We start from the raw sequence: 22,187 nt of genomic DNA, 5'->3' as shown, positions 1-22,187 counted from the left end.
TGCCCACGAGCCCCATTACCGCAGGCTTCCTTATGCAAATCTGACTGACTGTTCTGAACCTGACTAGATAAAGAGACAGACATAATTGGAGCAGCTGGGCTGGAAGCACAGCTGGGCCGTCCCCATGGAGACCAGACTCCAGCGCCTGGTGCTTCCTGTTGTCCCAGCGTCCCTGCCCACTCTTCTTTTTCAGAGCTGAGTACAGCAGCCCATCTGAGCCTGGGTCTCCCTTGGATGGTCTCCCCATCGGTGCTCTTCAGTTTTGATGTGCACGCCAGTCTCCTGGGGAACTTGTTAAAATGCAGATTCCGCCTCACTGTTCTCCCATGGAGCCCCTGGGTTCTTGTTTCAGACAAGCCCCCAAGTGATGCAAGTACTGGTGAACCTCAGTTCCCACCCTGAGTAACTGTTAAATAGGCTCTAAAGAAACAGTGTTGCCCTGTATATACGTATGATTACATGAATGGTGTGAATCTACATTGTGTACAAGCATAGAAATGAAAAGTTGTACCCCATTTGTGTACAATGAATCAAAATGTGTCTGTAAAAATAAAAAATATTTTAATTAAAAAAAAATTAGACATCCCTTTGTGGAAATAAACAAACTCAAACTGTTAAAAAAAAAAAAAAGCTCCAATTAGCCTCTAGGGACCTTCGTTAGCTTTCCCCATTTTAGCACCTATTTCTCCCCTTTCGCTCCTTTTCCTGATCACCCTGCCTTCTATCCTGCCCCCTAAACGACCTAATTCTCCTCCTCCCTCCAGTACTTCACGCTCTGACTCTGGGCTCTCATCAAAAGCCATTCTCTCAATCAGGTGTGGTGACACATCCCTGTACTCCCAGCTACTCAAAAGGCTGGGGTAGGAGAATCACAGGTTCAAGGCCATTGTGGGCAATTTAGCAAGACTATGTCTCAAGATAAAATGTAAAAAGTGGTGGGGTTTAGCTCCAGGGCAGCTCAGTAGGTCGTTCTGCAATGAGCTGCTCTCCGCCCATGGTCTCCCTAAATAAGAGAAGCTGAAATTTTTATTTTTAAAAACCGATAAAGAGAAGAGAAATAGTAGCCAAAATATCAGAGTTCCCCAAAGGGAACAGCCTGCTTCATTATGATGTTTGTCACATGAGCCAACAGACTACATTTCTGGAATGTCATTGTTGGGAGCCACCGCCCATCTTTCCAGGATCTGAGCCGGAGACCTCTGGGTTCCACAGACACTTGGGTGCCTCTGGAACAGGATGTTCATTGTCCCTCACAGGTCAGCATGTCAGAAAGGCCTTTCTAATGTGAAGATGAAATCCATCTACCTAAAGCTGATCCCCGGTTGGCCTCATTCTGGGAACTAGTTCTTAGATCCCTGCAGAAGAGGCTTGAGACCTTGGAAGGTGGCCGTCATGTCCTCCCTGGGTCTTTCCTTCAGGGAAAGCATCTCAGGTCCATTGCTTTTTATTCTTCTTCTGCCACGGTTTGACCATCCTAGACATCGTCCTCTGATTCTGCTGCTGTGTGTCTTTAGGTCTTTCTACCTGTGATGCCCATAATGCAAAAAGTAACCCAGGACTGTCACCACCTCGTTATAGACAGGTTTTCTGTGATTTCTGTCAATTATACTGCCAAGCTACATCCTAAAAATCATCTTCACAGATGCTGTGGCTCAACTACATCTCTCCCTGGTGGGTAATAATTATAACAATTATATTTAACATTTATGAGAATTAGTATATAACATGATGATTAAGAACTCAGACTCTGGAACAAGACTGACTGGATAGGAAACACCCTGTGGGCCTTGGCTGTCACTGTCACCACCATGGCCAACATCATTACTGCACTAAGCAGTTTTCCTCCACTGACTCACTTAATCCCCTAACGATTCCTGATGTGGGCAGGGCCAGGTGCAAGGAATGAATGAGATGCAGTGTCTGCTGAATGGACATCCCAGAGAGGATAATGACCAATAATTTTTGCAGATGGTTGGGACCTGGAGGCAACACCTGGCAACCTACGTCTCGCTCCAGCAGTGAAACGCACGATTTCTGTGTCTCAGCTAAGCCACAAGAGGCTGAGTGGCCATGATGGTGCCATCATTTCTATAAAGGAAGAGCGTAAGCAGCAGTCTCATCAGGAGGCTAGGCCTGGCCTTGGATTTAGATTGCATGGGGCAGTTTATTGGGGCAGTTTGCAAGGAGAGGAACACTGATAGAGATTATAGGGACTAAATTCACCCCCCTGCCCCATAAAATGTCATTTCATATGATAGCTGACCAAACAGGCTGGACTGACTTCTCTCCTCTCTCCTTTCCTGACTGTTCTCTGCCCCCAGGTGATTCATGCAATTCAGCCATGTTCAATCACCCATTCTTTTCACAGGGTCAGGATGTCTACCCACCTGCCCCTGTGCTCTTCTTGGCTTCCTGAGAAACATGACTGTGGGAGCCTTGTGAATCTTGGAGAACATGAGACCCTTGGTCATCAGTCTGAGCTCCCTAAACAACCACTGTCACTAGAGTCTGCCCAAGCTGCTGTGACGCAGCAAAGCCAGCATGCAGAGAAATTTTTATGCCCCATTGTTTCTCCTATGAAATCATCAAGCAAATTCTGAAAAAAAAAAAATCAAAATCTCTCTCTCTCTCTCTCTCTCTCTCTCTCTCTCTCTCTGCCATCAGTCAGAAGAGTTGTCCCTCACACAGCAGTCAGCAGCCATCAGCAGAATGAACTCCCTAGAGAAACTGGGAGGATTTAGGGGAGCGTGTCTTGATTCTGACAGACCAGCACGTGACCCTTTCTGTGGACCGTGGCGGGGTAGGCAAGGGAGGTTCTGCCAGACCATACAGAAGTGAATCCTTGGTATGAACTGGAATGGCTCTTTTATAAGCTGATTTGACACATTATGCTCAGGGAAATACAGTGGTCTGGACAATTCGTTTAAAGTGCTACATGTAAAGATAATTGAACCTACCTCCTTGGTTGTGAGAATGAAAGAGGTAATACATGTACAGTGTTTTCCTGGTATATATAAAGAGCTTGAGCCAGGCATGGGGGTGCACACCACCAGTACTCAGGAGACTGAGGCAGGAGGATCATGAGTTCAAAGCCAGCTTCAGCAACCTAGTGAGGCCCTAAGCAACTTAGTGAGACCCTGCCTAAATAAAATATTAAAAAGGGCTACGGATGTGGCTCAGTGGTTAAGTGCCCCTGAATTCAATCCCTGGAACAGAAAAAAAAAAAAAGCTTGATATTGTTATTATCACTATCACCACCATCCCATCCCCATTTACTGAGTAGTTACTATGTACTAGACCCTAGTCTAAGCACACATATACATTAACTCATTAAACTTATCTTTGAAATAGGTGTTAAGCCTATGATTCTGTTGAGGAAACTGAAAACACAAGAGGTTAAATAACCTGCACAAAGTTAATCAGGTAAGTAACTGGTATAGTCAGTGTATTAATCTGTTTTTCTCCACTGTGACCAAAATACCTGACAAAAACAACTTAGAGGAGAAAAAGTTTATTCTGAGCTCACGGTTCAGAGATTCAGTCCATGGTCCACTGGCTCCATTACTCTGGGCCCGAAATGAGGCAACACATAGTGGCGAAAGGGCACGGAGCAGGAAAGCTACTCGGCTCAGGGCCAGGAAGGAGAGTGAGAGCAAGGCATCAGGGACAAAATATAAACCCCAAGACATGCCCCCAGTGACCTACTTTCTCTAGCCATGCTCCACCTGCCTACAGTTATCACCCAGCACAGTAGCCCTTTCAGATTTTTAGTTCACCAACTGGATTTTCTACTCATTAGGTCACAGCTCTCATAATCTAACCTCATAATCATGAGCTTTCAGGGGGACACCTCATATCCAAACCATAACGGTCAAAATCTGGAATCAAGTTTCCCTACCTCTAGGGTTAGCTCCTATGCCTTCTGCCGCCATCCATGATAACAACTGTAATACTGAGACTTCCTCCATGCTGGGTAGGGTGCTAAGCACATTCCTTGCCTTATCTGGTTGCATCTTAATAATCCTATAAGGTAGATTGTCTTGTTTTACAGATGAGGAAAACAAAGTTAAGAAAAGTAAAACAACCTTCACAGACTTTTACAACGAGGAAAGCCAGGATGTAAATCCAGGCCTTCCTGGCTCTACAATCCGTTCTATGAAGTTTGATTGCCAAACATAGGAGCCCGATGCTCCTGGGGAGCTGATATAGTTAATCTGTGATCATGACCTTGGGTATTACCAAAGGGCATGCAGTTTGCCTAAGCACCTCCATTTTCTGAGCTATCATTAGGGGCAATTTCCACTTTCTCTGATGCTTCATTTTCCTGCAATTTCTGAAAGTTGTTGATTTACTCAGATTAAAACAAGCTTCTGTGCCTTTCACACGTTTGTCATACATGCTGCAAGAAAATGGAGGAATCTAAGTATTCCAGGAGGCAGCCCTGAGGTACTCTGCAGTCTGTTGCATTGCTTTAGGTGTACTCTGCCAGGAGACTCCCAGATTGCATTTCTTAACCAAACAAATGGTTATGTGACTGGAACATTCCACCTGTGCATTTCAACATCAGATCATAAGAGGGCAACTTGTGTGATACACAGGGTATAGGCAGACTGTTCTCCAGCCTGCATGTCAGGGATTCTTAACCAGGAATGGTGGCTGGGTTCAAAGTTCTGGGAATATTTGGTCTGTATTATACAAACGTTTTTTACTGGAGAAAAAGCCAATAATGTTTGCAATATTCTCAAAGAAGTTCATGACTCAGAAACCAGTTTTGAAACCACTGTTCTAGATTTTAAAAGCATTAAAAGAGGAAGCTTCAAAACACAAAACAAGGGCCGGAGGTGTAGCTCAATGGTAGAATGCTGGTCTAGCATGCACATGGCCCTGGGGTTGATTCCCAGGACCACAAAAAACCAAACAAAACAAAGAAGATAAAAAAGAAGAAACCTTGAATACGTTTTTATCCCCTTTGTACTAGGGATTGAACCCAGGGCATCATACATGCTAGACACATGCTCTACCATTGAGCTACATCCCCAGCCCATTCTAAATTTTAAGACAGGGTCTTGCTAACTTGCCTAGACTGGCCCTGAACTTGCAATCCTCCTGCCTCAACTTCCAGAACAGAATTTAGAACACCACAAATACACTTTAATGGAAATGACAATGACCCCAGAAGAAGGAATGCACCTTCCTTTTGTATGAATGATTGATGCCATAGTTAATACCTGTTTTCTGTATTAATGGAGTGTGTGTGTATGTGTGGGAGAGAGGAGTGGGGGAGAAAATAAGAACAAGGTAACTATGTGCCAGGTAACACCAGTATTAGCTCTATCTTACAAACGGGGGAACGTGGATCTCACAAGAGGCATAGAAACTTACCTAAGATCAGTTACTTTGTCTAAATCCAAAAATATCTTACATAGATTTGTAAAGCAAAGTACAGGACAAATCAGAGAAGACAAAAACACTTAATTTTTTTTAAACTTATATTTCTTTTATTAAGGTGAAAAAATTTGGAGAACATTTCTCCCACCCATCACCCCCATAGTTCTCTTTTTCTCTTTTCTCTTTTTTTTTTTTTTTTTTTTTTTTATACCAGTAATTGAACCCAGGGATGCTTGTATCCCCAGCCTTTTTTATTTGTTATTTTGAGACAGGGTCTCACTAAGTTGCTGAAGCTGGTCTCAAACCTCTTACTTCAGCCTCCGGAGTTACTGGGATCACAGGTGTGCACAACCATACCTGGCTCTCAAAGTAGTTTTTAATTATAAGCTAGACTTACCTGTGCTGAGGAGTCAGGCAGGACTATGGTTTTGTGTATTAAGTTGTGTGAAGATGAGATAAAAAGGGGATCTGCTCAGAAGGAAAGGCCTAAAAATGAATGAATGTGGAGATTCAGGAACTCCGAGTGGCCATTCCCCTCACCAGAGAGTCAAGCACTACAGGGGTACCAGGCAGGGAAAAGAACTATTTCAGATCATGGAAAGTTAAAGGCTTTGAATTAAAATTTACCCTAAGGGACTGTTCTGTCAGACACTTACAGTCTTCATGCCCAGCTGGTACAAAAATTTGTTTCACTGTAGTCCCGGTTTGATCAGGAGTTCAAAAGAATCAATTTACTTTTTACCCTGCTTCTTAAGGCTTTTGCCCCCTACACACACAATTAAGTCAGAGCCAGGAACCTGGAGGATGTGTATAATATAAATGAGTCTTGCCCCAAAGGCAACTTCACAGGTGCAGGAATCCGTTCCTGTGTTGTTCTCTCCTGCACCTTGTCCAGGTAGCTAACCCTACTCTTTCAAGCTTTGGTTCCTGTCACACCTCTGGAAGACTTTTCCTGCCCCACCTGGAACCTATGAATGCCTCTCTCACTGCATTTGTCACACTCTCCTATACATTTTTATTTTAAATCTGGCTATTTCACCACATTCTAGGCTTCCTAACATAAGTTGAACCCTAGACATAGAAGATACTAAAAAATTGATGAATTAACAAACTTGTCTTTGTTTTATCCCATCCAAAAGTAAACACAAGGAGTAGTGTTCTTAAAGCACATTCACTTAAAGGCGCGTCTGACCATGTGAAAAAGGAAGGAGGGGAGAGACTTGCTTCCTGTCAAGGTTTGTTCCTTCAGTGATAAGAGGTGATCTACGAAACTACTCTAACACTTCATTTAGAACAGGGACTGGAATCACGAGAAGACTCCTTCACTCTCTTGTTTGGCATGTGGTGTTGGATGTTGGTTGAGGGCCTAGTTGGGGCTGTCGGCCAGAACACCCACACATGTTGTCTGGGCTCCAAGGGGGAATATCTTGAGAGAGAGCTGACACCACTTTGTGTTCTATAATCTGGTTTCAGATTATCACTTGTTTCAGAAGTCACTTGTGCCACATTCTGCTGAGGTGATTTCTAAGTCCATCACTTTACAAGAGAGGAAAGAAGCCATCTCTCAGTGAAGGCGGGTCAGCAACACATCATAAGGAGTGCATGTGGGATGGGACATAGACTGGTGTGGCCCTCTTCAAAATATGCAATTTGTCACAAGCTGTCATGGGAAAAGGGCCAACTTCCTCATAATAGAATGTGTGTGTGAATCCTTTATGTGCGATAAGAATTAGGAATCGGGGCAGATGGGTTTCACGAAAGCAGTGAGTTTTTCCTTCACTTTGAGTACAGGTAATTATAACTCAAGAACACAAATAGATTTAACCCCTGAGAAATCCTGATCAGATCCACTTCATCTTCTTGCAAAAAACAAGGCAGCTGTAGTCATCAGAGTGACATTCAAGTGAACTCTCTTCCTTGAGGTGATCTATGGATGCCCTTCATTACTTCCTCTCATTTCTCGTCATAATTTTAATCATTTCATTATCCATATTGGACACCCTGACTTCTCAGCCTTTTAAGATCCTGTCTTCTAATGAGCTTGTCCTCCAGCCTGCTCATCTACTCACTCCCTATCTGTGGTCCTAGGGTCAGACCTTTGATTTGTCACTACCTCTCATTACAGCCTTCCATGGTCACTATTTAGGGTATTTTTCAGCTCCAGTAACTCTTCAGTCCCAGAAGACCCTATAGTCCTTTGGTGCTTCCACCCCTTTCACTCTCCCTCACTGCTTCATGACCTCACTTCCCTTCCCCCACCCAGCCTGGGCCAGGAATCCATCACAGAATCACCTCTTTGCATGTGCTCAGCATTTTTTGCCCCCTCCCTCCGGGTGTTCTCCTAACAACCCAACCCCACACCCACCACACCTGCCATCCTGGGGCTTCTGTTCTCACCCTACCCATGCAAATAACCTCAAAACAACCTCCAGTGGGTCCTCACTTCGCCTGTAGTCAGACTCTCCCAAGAAAGCAGAAATGCTGCCTTAAGCCCTCCCTGCCACCAAGCTGTATCCTGACAACTTTGGGTCAGGGCCTACTATCTGCCAGTCTTTACTGCTCAGACCTTACCTACCCAGCCAACCTTCAGGAAGTTAAGAAGTCCCCTTGAGAAAACAACGACTCTTTGCCAACATCCTGACTTTCTAGTGGTTTCCAAACTAGAGTCGAATGATGTGACATCCTCTCTGAGGGCACCCTTTCCATTTCCTCCTCATTTTTCTGTACACTCAGCCTTGCTCGGAGAGCTATTTTGACATCTCTTTCTATTCTTAGCACAAAGCACAAACTCATATATGCAGATTAGCCAAAAATGTAGAAGAACTGCACATCCTTTTTCCAAATTCTTAGAAAAATCAAGAGTGCTTAGGGGCTTTGAGGTAGAAAGGACTGTCACAAGGCAGATACTGCAGAGTGAGATGGAAAGTGCCTGATTAGAGCAGCCTGGAGACTTCGATGTACTGGAGATGCGTAACCTCTGGCAAGTCCCTTTTGCTGCCTGGATCTCAGCCTCTTCATCTGCAAAGTGAAGAGTCTGGATGAGGTAATTCCTAAGGGCCTTTCTAGATCTTTCATTCTGACTTTGTCACAGGATGTTACCACATTCAGAGTTGCCTGTTTTTTCTTCCTCTGAATCATTCGTTTATCAGTTTTTCAATCAAGTAAAGGCTCTGCTTCATGCCTGGAGGGAACAAAGTTAAATAGTCCACAATGCCTGCCCTTTAGGAATGAATTCACGTTCCTTATTGACAGAGCTCACTCTAATCCTTATAATTATACCATATTGTGATGAATGTTTGGGGAAAGCCCTTTGTAAGTCTAATGGGAACAATGTACAAAAAAGGATTAGTTCTGACCATGGAGATGAGAATCCTTCACAGAGGAGATGCCGTTATAGACTACTCCTAAGTGATCAGTTGAACTCTGCTAGAATGTAGGCAGGGACACAGAAAGGACATTCTAGTTATGATAAAGGGCCCAAAGACATGGTGAATCTGAGGGAAAAACTCAATGTTTCCACATAACCTCACCATTAAGCATGACAGGGAGTGTACTGAAGAAGACAGATAGAAATTGTCTCTTTTTTTCTTCTCATTTAGAAAAAAATTTAAATTGGAATTAGCCTAAGTTTCTAATTTTAAGTCAGGGTTTGCAGTTTTTAAGTCTTGCCCTCTCCAGCCTTTGCTGTGTTCTGTGTTAACCTGACATCTGACTCGTTTATTTATTTATGCTATTTTCCTGAAGGCGTGCAAGTATAATATTTTCTTGTAACATGAAAGGTAGCAAATAATAGTAGCTTTGTTTTAAGGGGGAGAAGATGAGGGAAACATTGATTTGTAGATTTAACATGGGCAAAACAGAGCTGAATTATGCCCTGTGTCTTCCTTCATGAAAATTCCTTGACTTTCTTTGTTCCTTATAACCTTCTACTTAAAGCCATATCTGAAAGGGAAATATTCATAAGCAATATAACCAAACCAGGGCAACCACACTAGGTCAGCCTCAAGGGTGAGATCTTGAGTCAAGTATGGCTTTAAGGAAGAATCAGATATTATGAACACCATACAAGGTTAGGGAAGAAAGCATAATATAAGTTACTACTCAAAATATGGATAGGTAAAGTTAAAATCTCCTAAGCCCATGAGAATAGCTGTTCGCTTTTCCCAGTCTAATTGCTTCACTTCGTTGTTGCCTTTTGTCAATCTGGAAGGTGTCTGGTCACACACTTTACAGAACAAAAACACCTATGTGGGTCAATGCCATACAGGATTTGGTCTTTGGCCTTATAGATCCAAAAAGAGATCCAGATCTCCCAGAATTGATCAGGGTTTAGGGAACAGACCACTCAGCTGAGGATGTAGGGCTGGTTCTTTCTCTTGTGTCTCTAGCGCCATCTACTGGGAAGCAAGAGACCTCGGTTGGAATACCTTCAGTTCAGTGTCAGAAACCTAACCAGGGTATCAAAGAGGAGAAAAGAGGAGGAAAGAGAAGCCCAGAGCAGATTCTAACAAAAAAATATTAGGTGTATCATACTGAAGCCACTAATATACCGTGTATGGTTGAAACTACCAAAACAAAAAATTATCAAACCTAAATTATCAGAAATACAGACACAAGTAAACACAGACCATACAGCAAACTTTTAAAGCAATAACTGGAGGTCATAAACACAGGAAGCATATTATACAGTAAGACAAAACTAAGAACACTCAGAACATATGTATGCTGTATTAATTCCACTGAATGTCCCTATTAAGCAGGATCATGGATTGAATCCCAATAGAATGCTGTGTACAAACCAAGTGAAGACTGAAAATAAAATACAAAAGTACACCAGGCAAATGAAAATGAAAGCAGTATGTATGTATGTATGTATTGAAGTATTGGGGATCAAACCCAGGGCATGGGAAAGGCTGTGGTTTTGATTCCCAGTACCACTAAGAAAAAAAAATTGATAAAGCATTAGCTAACCTATTCAATACACAAAACAAGAAATGAATATAGGAAAATCACTACAGATGAAATTAAAAGAATCATAAATTATTACTATGCTCAACTCTTTATGAATAAGTTAGCAGAGAAATATAGATAAATAGATACTTTTCTAGGAAAAACAAATTTGCTGTTATGGCCCCTGAAAAGACATCTTAAATAGACAAATTATCATAGCAAAAATAGAGAATAATATGAGTGCATAGTTACCTAATAAAATACCTAGGAATAACTTTAGAAACAACCTCTAAACTAAACCCATATCTCTCACCATGCACGAAACTAAACTCAAAATGGATTAAGGACCTCGGAATCAGACCAGAGACCCTGCAGATTATAGAAGAAAAAGTAGGTCCAAATCTTCACCTTGTTGGTCTAGGACCAGACTTCCTTAACAGGACTCCCATAGCACAAGAAATAAAAGCTAGAATCAACCACTGGGATAGATTCAAACTAAAAAGCTTTCTCTCAGCAAAGGAAACTATCAGCAATGCGAAGAAAGAGCCTACAGAGTGGGAAAATATCTTTGCCAATCATACTTCAGATAGAGCACTAATCTCCAGAATCTATAAAGAACTCAAAAAACTCTACTCCAAGAATTCAAATAATCCAGTCAACAAATGGGCTAAGGAAATGAACAGACACTTCACAGAAGAAGATCTACAAGCAATTAACAAACATATGGAAAAATGCTCAACATCTCTAGTAATAAGAGAAATGCAAATCAAAACCACCCTAAGATTCCATCTCACCCCAATTAGAATGGCGATTATCAAGAATACGAGCAACAACAGGTGTTGGCGAGGATGTGGGGAGAAAGGTACACTCTTACATTGCTGGTGGGGCTGCAAATTAGTGCAGCCACTCTGGAAAGCAGTGTGGAGATTCCTTAGAAAACTTGGAATGGACCCTCCATTTGACCCAGCTATCCCACTCCTTGGCCTATACCCAAAGGACTTAAAATCAGCATACTACAGAGATACAGCCACATCAATGTTCATAGCTGCTCAATTCACAATAGCCAGACTGTGGAACCAACCTAGATGCCCTTCAATTGATGAGTGGATAAAGAAACTGTGGTATATATATACAATGGAATACTACTCAGCCATAAAGAATGATAAAATTATGGCATTTGCAGGCAAATGGATGAAATTGGAGAATATCATGCTAAGTGAGATAAGCCAATCTCAAAAAGCCAAAGGACGAATGATATCACTAATAAGTGGAGGATGACACATAATGGGGGGGAGGGAAGGGTTAGTGTTAGGGTTAGAGTTAGGGTTAGGGAGGGGGACAAGTATGGAGGAAGGAAGCACTGTATAGAGGGTAAAGAGGGGTGGGAGGGGTGGGGGGAAGGGAAAAAATAACAGAATGAATCAAACAACATTACTCTATGTAAATTTATGATTACACAAATGGTATGCCTTTACGCCATGTACAAACAGAGAAACAACATGTATCCCATTTGTTTACAATAAAAAAAATTAAAAAAAATTAAAAAAAAAGAAACAACCTCTAAAATATATTCAATGAAAAGATCACAGTGGAACTGGGTTACCAGGTTGTGTGTGTGTGGGTGCGCACATGCACGCACATACACACACAAGTATGTACACTATTTGCTTGGATATCTTTTTAATATTTCTGGAAGGATACATGAAAAATCAGTAACAGTGGTTGCTTCTGTGGAAGGAGTGGGATATATGGGGATAAAGATGAGAATTCTTTCAGTATATAATATTTTTATTTGTATCTTTTATATTTGTCACCTGTTAAATTGATTACATATACAAATATTGCTTATTCAAAAGAAGGATCAAGGCAAGGAAATAGATGCTTCTTATGTTTCCTCAAAGAATTCTGTATTCCTTAATTTTTTCCTAAAACTGACTGTGATAGAAGAGAAAGGATTCTTTTATGTGCTTCCCAAATTCCCTTGGTTGAACAGTGGACACCCAGATGCCAGGATCATATCAGCTGAGCATCAGTGTCTCACTCAGGTACTTGGTACCCTGGGCACTCTGTGAACTCCAGGACTCCAATTCTCACACACCAGGAAGCCTGCCTCTCTGAATTTAACTCAGTCTTCTTTCGCTCAAAGATTGGTGATTCCTCACAGCACAGTCTTTAAAAGCAGAACCAAAAGCTAAGTCTTGTTTTACTTATTTAATCAAGTAAATAGTAAGGTACAAGCTCCTGATCTTTCTAGGCCTTCTTAGATTTTGGCCTCACTTTGCATGCTCAATTTTTCTTCTAAATATAGTAGGCACCAAGTTTCTAAAGTATCCCCATCTGAACACATGAAAGGAAAAAGTAATCCTCAGGCCAAAAAGAGTATGTCAATCACCTAACATCTGTACTTACCTTTAGCATATATAATACAGGTCTGGGACAATGTATTGTCATTGTTTAAGGATCAGAAATGGAGCCCCTTTCTTCTTTTCTTTTCAAAAATGGCTGGAGTGCTGGGTGTGGAAGCCACACCTGTAATCCCAGTGGTATGGGAGGCTGAGGCAGAAGAATCGCCAAGTTCAAAGCCAGCCTCAGCACTTACTGAGGTCCTGAGCAACTTGATGAGACCCTGTCTCAAAATAAAATATAAAAAGGGGTGGGGATGTGGCTCAGTGGTCTCAGTGGTTAAGCACCCCTGGGTTCCATCCCTGGTAGTAAAAAAAAAAAAAAAAAAAAAAAAAAAAAAATGATGCAAGATTCTAGGACCTAACTGTGGGCAGCTTCAAGGTAGGCTATAATTTTCGGGGGCAAGGGTGCTATCATTTTGTCCTGGGGCTTTCCCCCTACATTGTTCAGAGCCTGCCTTGGATTCAGCTATAACTCTGGCACATAAACATGTACATATATGTATACCTGGACATCAAAATATGTTTTGCATATTGAGCATCCTACAAAGATTCCCTCTGAAATAAAGAATCCTGCAGGAAGAGAGGGTAGGCGGTTGAAAGTCAATAGTCCAGTTTCACTGCCCTGGTGAAATGCCTGTGCTCAGGGCTGTTTGAGACAGCTCTCTCTAGCATCTGGGTAAGTACAGAACCAAAAGTTTGGAAGAGAATGAAAGGTGATGAAGTAAAATATATTTTCAGAAGATGTAAAAACTCCATAATGCTATTTTGGCAAACATGTATAGAAGGCTTTCTGTTGAGAAATTACCTATCCTTTGAATCTCCTATTGAAATGACTCAGATAATCCCATTTTCTCTTTCTTCCCTCAAATCCCTGATTACTTGTTTAGTGGTTTTAGTAGAACAGAAGCTGTAACAAACTACTTTTACATATTATCAATTCTAAGATGCTATTTTTCATAAAGTTTCCATTATTTTATGTACCATGAAGAAAGAAAATCTCTGCCTTAAACCATGGCATGACTTTGAAAATTTTAAAATATGAATGTAAGAGTCTTAAATTGAAGAACTATACTGTATCAACATCTAGGTTGTTGATAATGAGCTGAGAACCTGCAGGATCTGATGCTGCTGGGTTCTGGAATGCCATGAAGGGGTGTTCTCGGCATTGGGCATGTGACTACCACCAAAACAGGAGCCCCGTCCAGGTCCCTTCTATGCTCTGCCCTTTAAGAGTTGAAGATCCCTACACAGTGTGCTCCCTCAGGATTGTCCACCCACTCACATTATTGTGAAGAGGTTCCAGGATGGCCCACCTGCACTGACAGCTTGAGGAACACGGAAGTATTACTTGCCAGACTGACTGCCGCAGGAATCACTCCTGGGGAAAGCTTTCATCAAAGTACTGAATTTAAATTGGCAGTTGATATTGTTCATACATCCCAGTTTGCCTTAAACTATCCTAGTTAATCCATTTGCTCCAGGGTTATTAACATCTCCTGCTACTATTCAGAGTGTCTATGAACTTAATCAGGGAAGTGATCTGGACAAGGTGATTGCCAGTGTCCCTTTAACCAATAATGGCCCCAAATGGTTTGAGAATTGCTATTGCAGGACTTTTTTAGTGTCTGGTCTGCCATGCCAAGTGCTATTGCTTGGTTATGAGACTTGGGATATTTCAGCAGTAAAGAAAGAAACGGCTTCTGGAGATGTCAGTGGTAGAGCACTTGCTAGCCCTGTGTTTGATCTCCATTACCACATGAAAAGGAAGGAAAGAGGAGAAAGAGAAGAAAAAGAGAAAGAGAATCAACAGTGATTGGGTGAAAGGTTAACACAGACATCACCTTTATCCAACTTAACCTTTAATCAACTTCTTTGATTTCTTGTACATTTCAAACTTGAATGACTCTGAAAGTTATATCTATTGCATTTTACAATTGATAGTGTATTCTAATCAAGGAAATCAAATAATTCACTCTCCTTGGGATCTGGGCTCCCATCTCCTTTACAAATTGAAATGAAGCCCGAGAGGGTAGAACCAGTGAATCTTGATATATATATATATCTCAAACCTCTATATATAGAGGTTTGATCTGAGCATTAATCACCTTTGTTTTCTGCCAACTTTTCCTATTAGGAGATGTTGCTCCAGTACAAGGAACTGCATTTGACCTAAGAAAGCCAGTGGAGCTTGGAAAACACCTGCAGGAGTTCCACATCAATGGTTTTGACCATAATTTCTGTCTGAAGAGATCTAAAGAAAAGCATTTTTGTGCGAGGTAAGGTCCTTTTCACTTCCTGCCTCTGTAGGGAAGAAGAAACACCAACTCTTTGAGGAGCCTTTTGCCTGACCATACCGACAGCATTTACTTTGTGACAGAGGACCAAACACTACATCCCACGTCTTTTCAAAACTCCCATGAATTTGGTAGAATTCATCCTCCCCGGCCTGCCATCATCCCTGTGCCCCCTTACTTAGCATCTGTTCTCTGCCCTCATGCTTCCTGATTGAAGTCCAATTGCCTTCACTGACCTTCCAGGGCCCTTTGTACTTTCTCATCTGTAACTCATGCCCTGCCCACCCCTGTGTATAGTTGGGAGGCTCCCCTAATCTTGCAGCTCTCACCTCAGCCTCTGGTGTGATAAGATATCTGTGTGCATGCTGTCTCCTTCTCACTGAATTCCCAGTCCCTCAGGCCATTTCACGAGCAAGTAATCAATATGTTTGTAGAATCAATGAATTTTAAAGAAAGCAGAGAAAATGACTCAAACTCTAATACAGACAGAAAGAATTACACAAGCCATGTCCACTTCCAAGCCCCAGGACCAAGGCCCCCTGTGTTCCTCCTGCTCAAACCACCTTCCTCCTGGGTATGTCTTATGATCCTCTCCTCACTGCCCCCACTTGAGGATCCCCTCCTGCCTTCACAGTTTATCAGTAGAAACCCACAGTCCCTAGCAGAACTGTTAACAGAGACCTAAAACCAGCCAGCTCCAGCCCCTGGGAAGGGAACAGTTTAATTAAAAAAAAAAAAAAAAACAAAAAACAGCTCTTCTCTTTCATAAGACATGGCTGGTTGTCTCCAGGCCAAGCAGAGAGCTCTGACTCCATGAAAAAGACTCTCAGTCCAATATGCTGGGTTATGTAGCTCAGTGGTACAGCACTTGTCCAGCACGCATGAGGCCCTGGGTTTGGTCCAATCCAGGGCCCTGCTGCTTCTTTCCAACCTGGTTGCTCTCTTCCTACCCTACCTCAGCTAGCTGGGGTCAATCTGTTTTGCCATTCCCCAAAGAAGTCAAGATCAGTGTGAGAAGTTGCCATGGAGGATCCTCAAAACCCCACCTAGGAGGCTGCAAGAATTTCCATCAGATTCCTCCTTCCTACCTTTATCTCCTCCATACATCTTGCCCCAGCTCTGTGGCTGGGTCTGATTCCTGTCTCAAAGATGATTCCATTTCTACCCCTCCCTGCCTGCTTTTCTGCTTTGGACTTACATGTGGCTTGTCTTTATTCCCAGGGTACATCATGCTGGAAGTGGGAGAGTTCTAGAAGTATACACCACCCAGCCTGGTGTCCAGTTTTACACGGGCAACTTCCTGAATGGCACATTGAAGGGCAAGAGTGGAGCGGTCTATCCTAAACACTCTGGCTTCTGCCTTGAGACCCAGCATTGGCCTGATGCAGTCAACCAGGTAAAGCCCCAGGCTGCCTTGATAGAGTGGTGTTGAATGACTTCAAGGTCACTTAATATGACTGAGTTCACAACACTCAAATCAGACCAAATGATTCAAAAGTCCATGTTTGTTTTCTTCTCCAAGTCATTCCAAACAGAAAACCCATAGCCAAGTTACTCACGTGGCATTTACGTTTTTAAAAACATAAACTTTTTACCTTTGTAATGTTTCTCTTTGTCAATAACCACCCAGGTTCTGTAACCACACTTGTAAGCAGATCTTTCTTTTCATCCTATTTGCTCCCTCATAAGTTTCTTTTCTATCACTTGAAGCAGTTCTCAAAGTGCCAGCCCATAATAAGGAGCTTTCACCTTGCATCAGAATAGAAATGGTTTTAGTCAGCTTTTCACTGCTGTAACTAAAAGGCCCCAACCAGAACAAGTGTAGAGGAGGAAAGGTTTATTAAGGGGCTCACAGTTTCAGACGTCTCAAATCCATAGACAAGAGGCTCCATTTCTCGGTGCTTGAGGTGGGGGGAAGGGTGTGGCAGAGGGAAACAGCTCACATGGTGATCAGAAAGCAGAGTGAAAGGTCTCTACTTGCCAGGCACAAGTATATACCCCAAAGCCATACTCCCAATTTCCACCTCCTCCAGCCACACCCTACCACTCAGTTACCACTCAGTTAATCCCTCTCGGGGATTAATTCACTGATTGGGTTGAGACTCTCACAACCCAATCATTTATCCTCTGAACACAAGTGAGCTTTTGGGGGACACCTCACATCCAAACCATAACATAAACCAAATACTTCCTCCAGCAAGAAAGTCTTGCTTTGACAAGTTGTGCTTGGCAATGTAGTAGATTTTCATTTTGGTTCAGGTTCTTCATTTCATTGCAAACCAATACTACTGTTTCCACACTGGCACTGACTCACATAGCCCTGGTCTAGAAACCAGCCCTGTAAACACACCCCAAATGGCTAATGGTGCGACCCTGGCTGGCGAGGTGTAACTGTGTTGTCTTCCCTTCACAGCCCCACTTCCCTCCTGTGCTGCTGAGTCCTGGGGAGGAGTACAACCATACCACCTGGTTCAAGTTTTCTGTGGCTTAAGGAAGAGTGAAGATACAACCGAGTCCAGGGCCAGGCCAGGGCCACCTCTACAGCCTGTCTCCTGTCCAGAGGCAAAGCAAAGATTTGGAGGATTTAAAAGTGATCATGTGCAAATCATACAAATGGTAGCTGTCACAATAATTGGTCTGAATATTGATTTCCTTTTCCAGTGACTGGCTCTGGGCTATGTTTAATGACAAGATTTATTCTCTGTGCAGTTCAGAGGGCAAGTGAACCCAACCACCAATGTCATCATCTAAGGCCTGACACTAGCCCAGAAGTGGAGCCCAGGGACTCTTGTGCTATTGTAGGTTTTATCTCTCTACCCCTTCTCTCTGTGATGCTGCTCTCATTGCTTTTCTGTCTCCTCCTCCCCCTTTACTTCAAATCACCTTAACCTTGGGCAGCACTGCAGTTTTCCAAGGTCATAAGAGCTGGTTTACAAGGCCAGCAGATGGAGCCTCTGTGAGGTAGGAGGTGATTGACAAGTGAGGGAGCTGAAGCTCAGAGGTTGAGTGACCCACTGCAAGCTAGTAAAAAGTTTAACAAGGACTTGACTTCAGGTCATGCAAATCCAAGTCCCCTTCTTTACCTATCCCAGTCTGCCAGAGCATTCCAGGGGGGTCACTGAAGGATAAAAAGGGATCTGGTCCCTGTTCTGTTAAGAGCCAGCTTTTCTTCTCAGATTCAGTTTTAAGAAATGGTTCAAATACCCATAAAGAACCCATCATTTAGACTCCCTGCCTTTGGTGTTAACATTTACTCTGGAAGCAGATGTTGTGTTTATGTAGATGAGGCTGGAGGTTCCTCTTTTCCTGGGTAGTCTAATCATTAATGATAGGTGTGGGCTGATTTTTAAAGAAATATACTTTATACTCTTATTTACTATAATCAGTTGAAATAAAATGCATCTCCAGAAGACTCCAGTTCCTTTGCTCATCTTTTTTAAGTGCCAGGTATGGACTTTGGGAAATGGACCAAATGGTGTGTTCTAGAGAAAGAACTCTAGTAGGAGCCCCAGCATTTTTCTAGAGAAAAGCTATTTAATTGGAAACCTACTGAGCTTTCCATACCTCCTCTTTCTCTGAAACCAATAATAAACCAAAGGTACAATGTTTAAATTCATTTCAGCATGGATTTTATGAATATCTACTCTGTATAGTCCTCCACTAGGTTTCGTAAAGAATTCAAGATTTAATATGTAAGATGTAGAGTGTTCTTTCACAAAGAACACTGCTTCTCTGGTGGAGAAAGACTAATAAATATGTAATGTAAAACTGCACCATGACAGGATTGGGAGCCCTAAGCACTATCTTTGGTCCTGCTAATTTTACTTGGCCTGTTTTCTCACCTGTGAGGCAAAGAGATTAGCTTTGTCTGGAAGATGAGCATATATCTGTAGGGCAGTACCTAAAGTTGGGCCAGTTGTCAAGTTTTTTTTCCCAGAGGCTCAGGTCCTCCTGACTATGATGAAGGGTATGAAAGGGTAGATAATGAATGCTCCAACTGGCCAGAGCACTGAGCAAACAGTGCTCTTCCTGACTGGATTCGAGCAGGTATGGATCACTTTAGAGCTCCTACAACCTCTGGACAATCAAATTCTTACTGTTACCACATTGCCAGGATTCTCCTCTATTATTAATTGTTCATTCTCACTTCATTATAATGGTTGTAGGAGTGTGTTTGAATGGATTATTTCATTTGATCCTTACCTCCCTGTGTAAGGTAGGTGGTAAAGTCCTCATGAAGAAGTAATTAGCTGGAGAAAGGCATACTGCTAGAAAGTGGCAGATCTAAAACACATCTCCATATCCTTTGATAAGAAACCCAGTGCAGGGCTGGCGCTATAGCTCAGTGGCAGAGCGCTTGCCTAGCATGTATGAGGCACTGGGTTCAATCTTCAGCACCACATAAAAATAAACATAAAATAAAGGCATGCTGTCCATCTACAACTACAAAAAAATTTAAAAAAAAAAAAAAAAAAAAAAGAAAGAAACCCAGTGCAATGGCTAGGGATGTGGCTCAGGTGGTTGAGTACTTGCCTAGCACGTGCAAGGCCCTGCATGCGATCCCCGACACAGAAAGAAAAAAAAAAAAGAAAAAGAAACCCAGTGCATGTTCTATTGATGGAACAAAGGGAAGGAAGAAACTCCCCAATTTTTCCTATCACACAGGGGGAAAAAATCTAAGATTTAAAATATACAACATATAAGATATATAATATACAATATGAAGATTTTCCTCTCCATCATGATTGGTAGAAACATACATACAACTTTTTTGGAAGAAAATTTGTCAGAATCCAACAGTATTGACAAACTTGAAAGTTCATGATCTAACAATTCCACATTAGAAATGTTTTATAAAAATACTAGCATAAATGTGTAAAGACATTCAGACAAGGCTGTTCACTGAAACCTAACTGACAATTGGGGTAAAAAAGTAAAAGAAAAATATTGAAATTTCACAAATATCACTATAAAGACTAAAATGTCATACCATAGACGTTGAGCTGCTGTGACCATTCAGTGACCAATGACAATCCAACCTTGAAACATATGAGTTTTAATGTCAATAAATACTGGACAGTGGGCTGGTGGAATAACTTAGTGGCATATGCCAAATAAATACTGGTAGTTTACAAAAAATAGGACATAAAAAAACTACAGGACAATTACATTTCAAAACAGCTGAGCCCACCATCAACACACCATGAGCAAAGGTGCCACCCTCCTGAACGGAAAACATTTGTGGACATGAAATTATGGAAATTAAACAGTCACAGACATGTCTAAGGAATTTTGCAGGGCTTTGATCAGTTTATGAATCTTATAACAGATGTGTGGAAATGATATCTAGTGGGCAACAGAATACTTGAATTGGTAATGTGAGGAAATAAACTATCAGCATGTTAGAAGCCTTGGAACAAGTATAAGACTGATGAGTTGAGAAATGCATGCACTTTCTCAAAAGGGCCTGTTAATATGATGTACAAATCAGATCAATGGGGATGAAACCCAAGGCCTTGTACATGCTAGGTTAAGTGCTTCATCACTGAGTTACATCCCCAGCCCAGATTGGACCCTTTTGCTAGGAAGTGCATTACTGACTTGAGACAAGTTGCAAATTTCAATGGGATCTTTTGAGTGAATGATGTATGGGATTATTTGGTGCTATTCTTGCAACTTTCCTGTAAATTAGATTTTTTTTTTTTTTTTTTTTTTAAGAAGACAGTGATTTCTTTGGCAATTCAAACTATACCAATCAAGTAAAGTTAAATGTTCTCCATTCCCATTCATATTTTACTTCCCAGAGCTCACTGTTATTAATTAGGGATACCTCACTATACTTAATATATATGTTTTGATTTTACAAAAGCAGGATATTGTATGTATTTTTTGACCTCATCTTTTTAAATGATCACACAGTATTCTATTGTATGGATTATCATTTATCCATTCCTGTACTGATAGCATTAGGTAGCTTTAAAATTATGCTTCATAATGATAAAAGGATAACATAAGAGCAAGAAAAGTTATAAATTTATGTAGGTACCTAATAATAGAACCTTCAGATCTTTTGAAGCAATAATTGTACCCAGAGGCTACGCCTGGAGTTACTTTACTACTGGGCCTAACTCAATAGTTCTGTTAAATACTGCTTTACATTTCCTGAATAGAATTTATTTTTTTAGATTAGTATTTCTTTGAGAACAGTGACCTCTACTGGTAGTAATATAAATAAAAATACAGTTTCTGCCCGTTCCACCCAGCATGAAGACTAGGGAATTCTAGAGGAGGGCACACCAACCGTTCCCTTGAATCACATGTGCTAACTTTCTTATTACAGTAGTGATAAACCAGGCTAATCTTGCCCAATAACAGACAGTTCACAAGAATGAACTAGCAGCCTACAGCAGTGGTTTTTAATCCTGGATACACATTAGAATCACATTAGAATCATGAGGGGGTTTTAAGACTATTAATACCCAGGCTTCACAGTAATTTCATTAGAATTGTCACTAGGAATGAGCACCTGTCCCTAGAGTGAAAGCTTTCCCTGCTTTTGTCATTATGTGCATAAATGTGTTAAGATAGAATTTGTTATAAATCACTTCCTCAAGAAATAAGTGATGGAAAAAACAAGTATTCCCAGACTAGAAGTATGTCTTGGTAAGGCCCTAGAAAGCCTACAAATAATCTTGGCACCCAACATCTCCAGTAATAATTATTTTCAATACTGTAAAGCTGAAGGCTAACATCTAAACCAGAAATTGACAAATATTTTCTGTAAAATAAAAATGACAGTAAATTCTTTAGGCTTTGTTGGACTTAAGAGTCTGTCACAATTACTCAATTCTGCCCACTGAAGCAGTCTTAGACAATAGGTAAACAATCACATTTATGTTCCAATGAAACTTTTCTATAATATGAATTTCATATAATTTTCATGTCATGAAATGTACTTTTCATTGGTTACTTAAAAATGTAAAACCCAAGCTGGGTATGCAGCTCAGTCAATCCCCAGCACCGAGAGAAAAAAAAAAAGAAAGGAAAACCCATCTCCTTAGCTATATGTAAACAGCCTACAGGCCGTAATTTGCTTATCCCTGATTATAAGAGGGGGAAATTTTTTTTTTCTCTCAACTCAAACACTACT

At 41.4% G+C, this 22,187-nt stretch overlaps 1 protein-coding gene and 1 long non-coding RNA gene across 2 annotated transcripts in view; one reads left to right on the top strand and one right to left on the bottom strand.

Annotated features, from left to right (window-relative positions):
* The window catches only part of GALM (galactose mutarotase), a 55,452-nt gene extending 33,367 nt beyond the window's left edge, over positions 1–22,085 (top strand). Inside the window, exons 5-7 of the mRNA XM_079111130.1 lie at positions 14,878–15,019; positions 16,259–16,433; positions 17,451–22,085. Coding sequence (XP_078967256.1) covers positions 14,878–15,019; positions 16,259–16,433; positions 17,451–17,528 — 395 coding nt within the window. The 3' untranslated portion in view covers positions 17,529–22,085. The remainder of the gene's footprint in view (positions 1–14,877; positions 15,020–16,258; positions 16,434–17,450) is intronic.
* LOC306644301 lies at positions 7,983–11,975 on the bottom strand. The gene is made up of 2 exons (XR_013759275.1): positions 11,897–11,975; positions 7,983–10,625 (listed from the first exon to the last, which is right to left on the bottom strand). It is a non-coding gene; the product is annotated as an uncharacterized lncRNA (long non-coding RNA).
* Positions 22,086–22,187: the final 102 nt, after the last annotated feature.

This window comes from Sciurus vulgaris, assembly GCF_902686455.1.
Source record: "Sciurus vulgaris genome assembly, chromosome: 14".
NCBI classification, from domain to species: Eukaryota; Metazoa; Chordata; class Mammalia; order Rodentia; family Sciuridae; genus Sciurus; species Sciurus vulgaris.
Note: the sequence above shows the minus strand (reverse complement) of the source record. Positions and strands in the feature narration are given on the sequence as shown.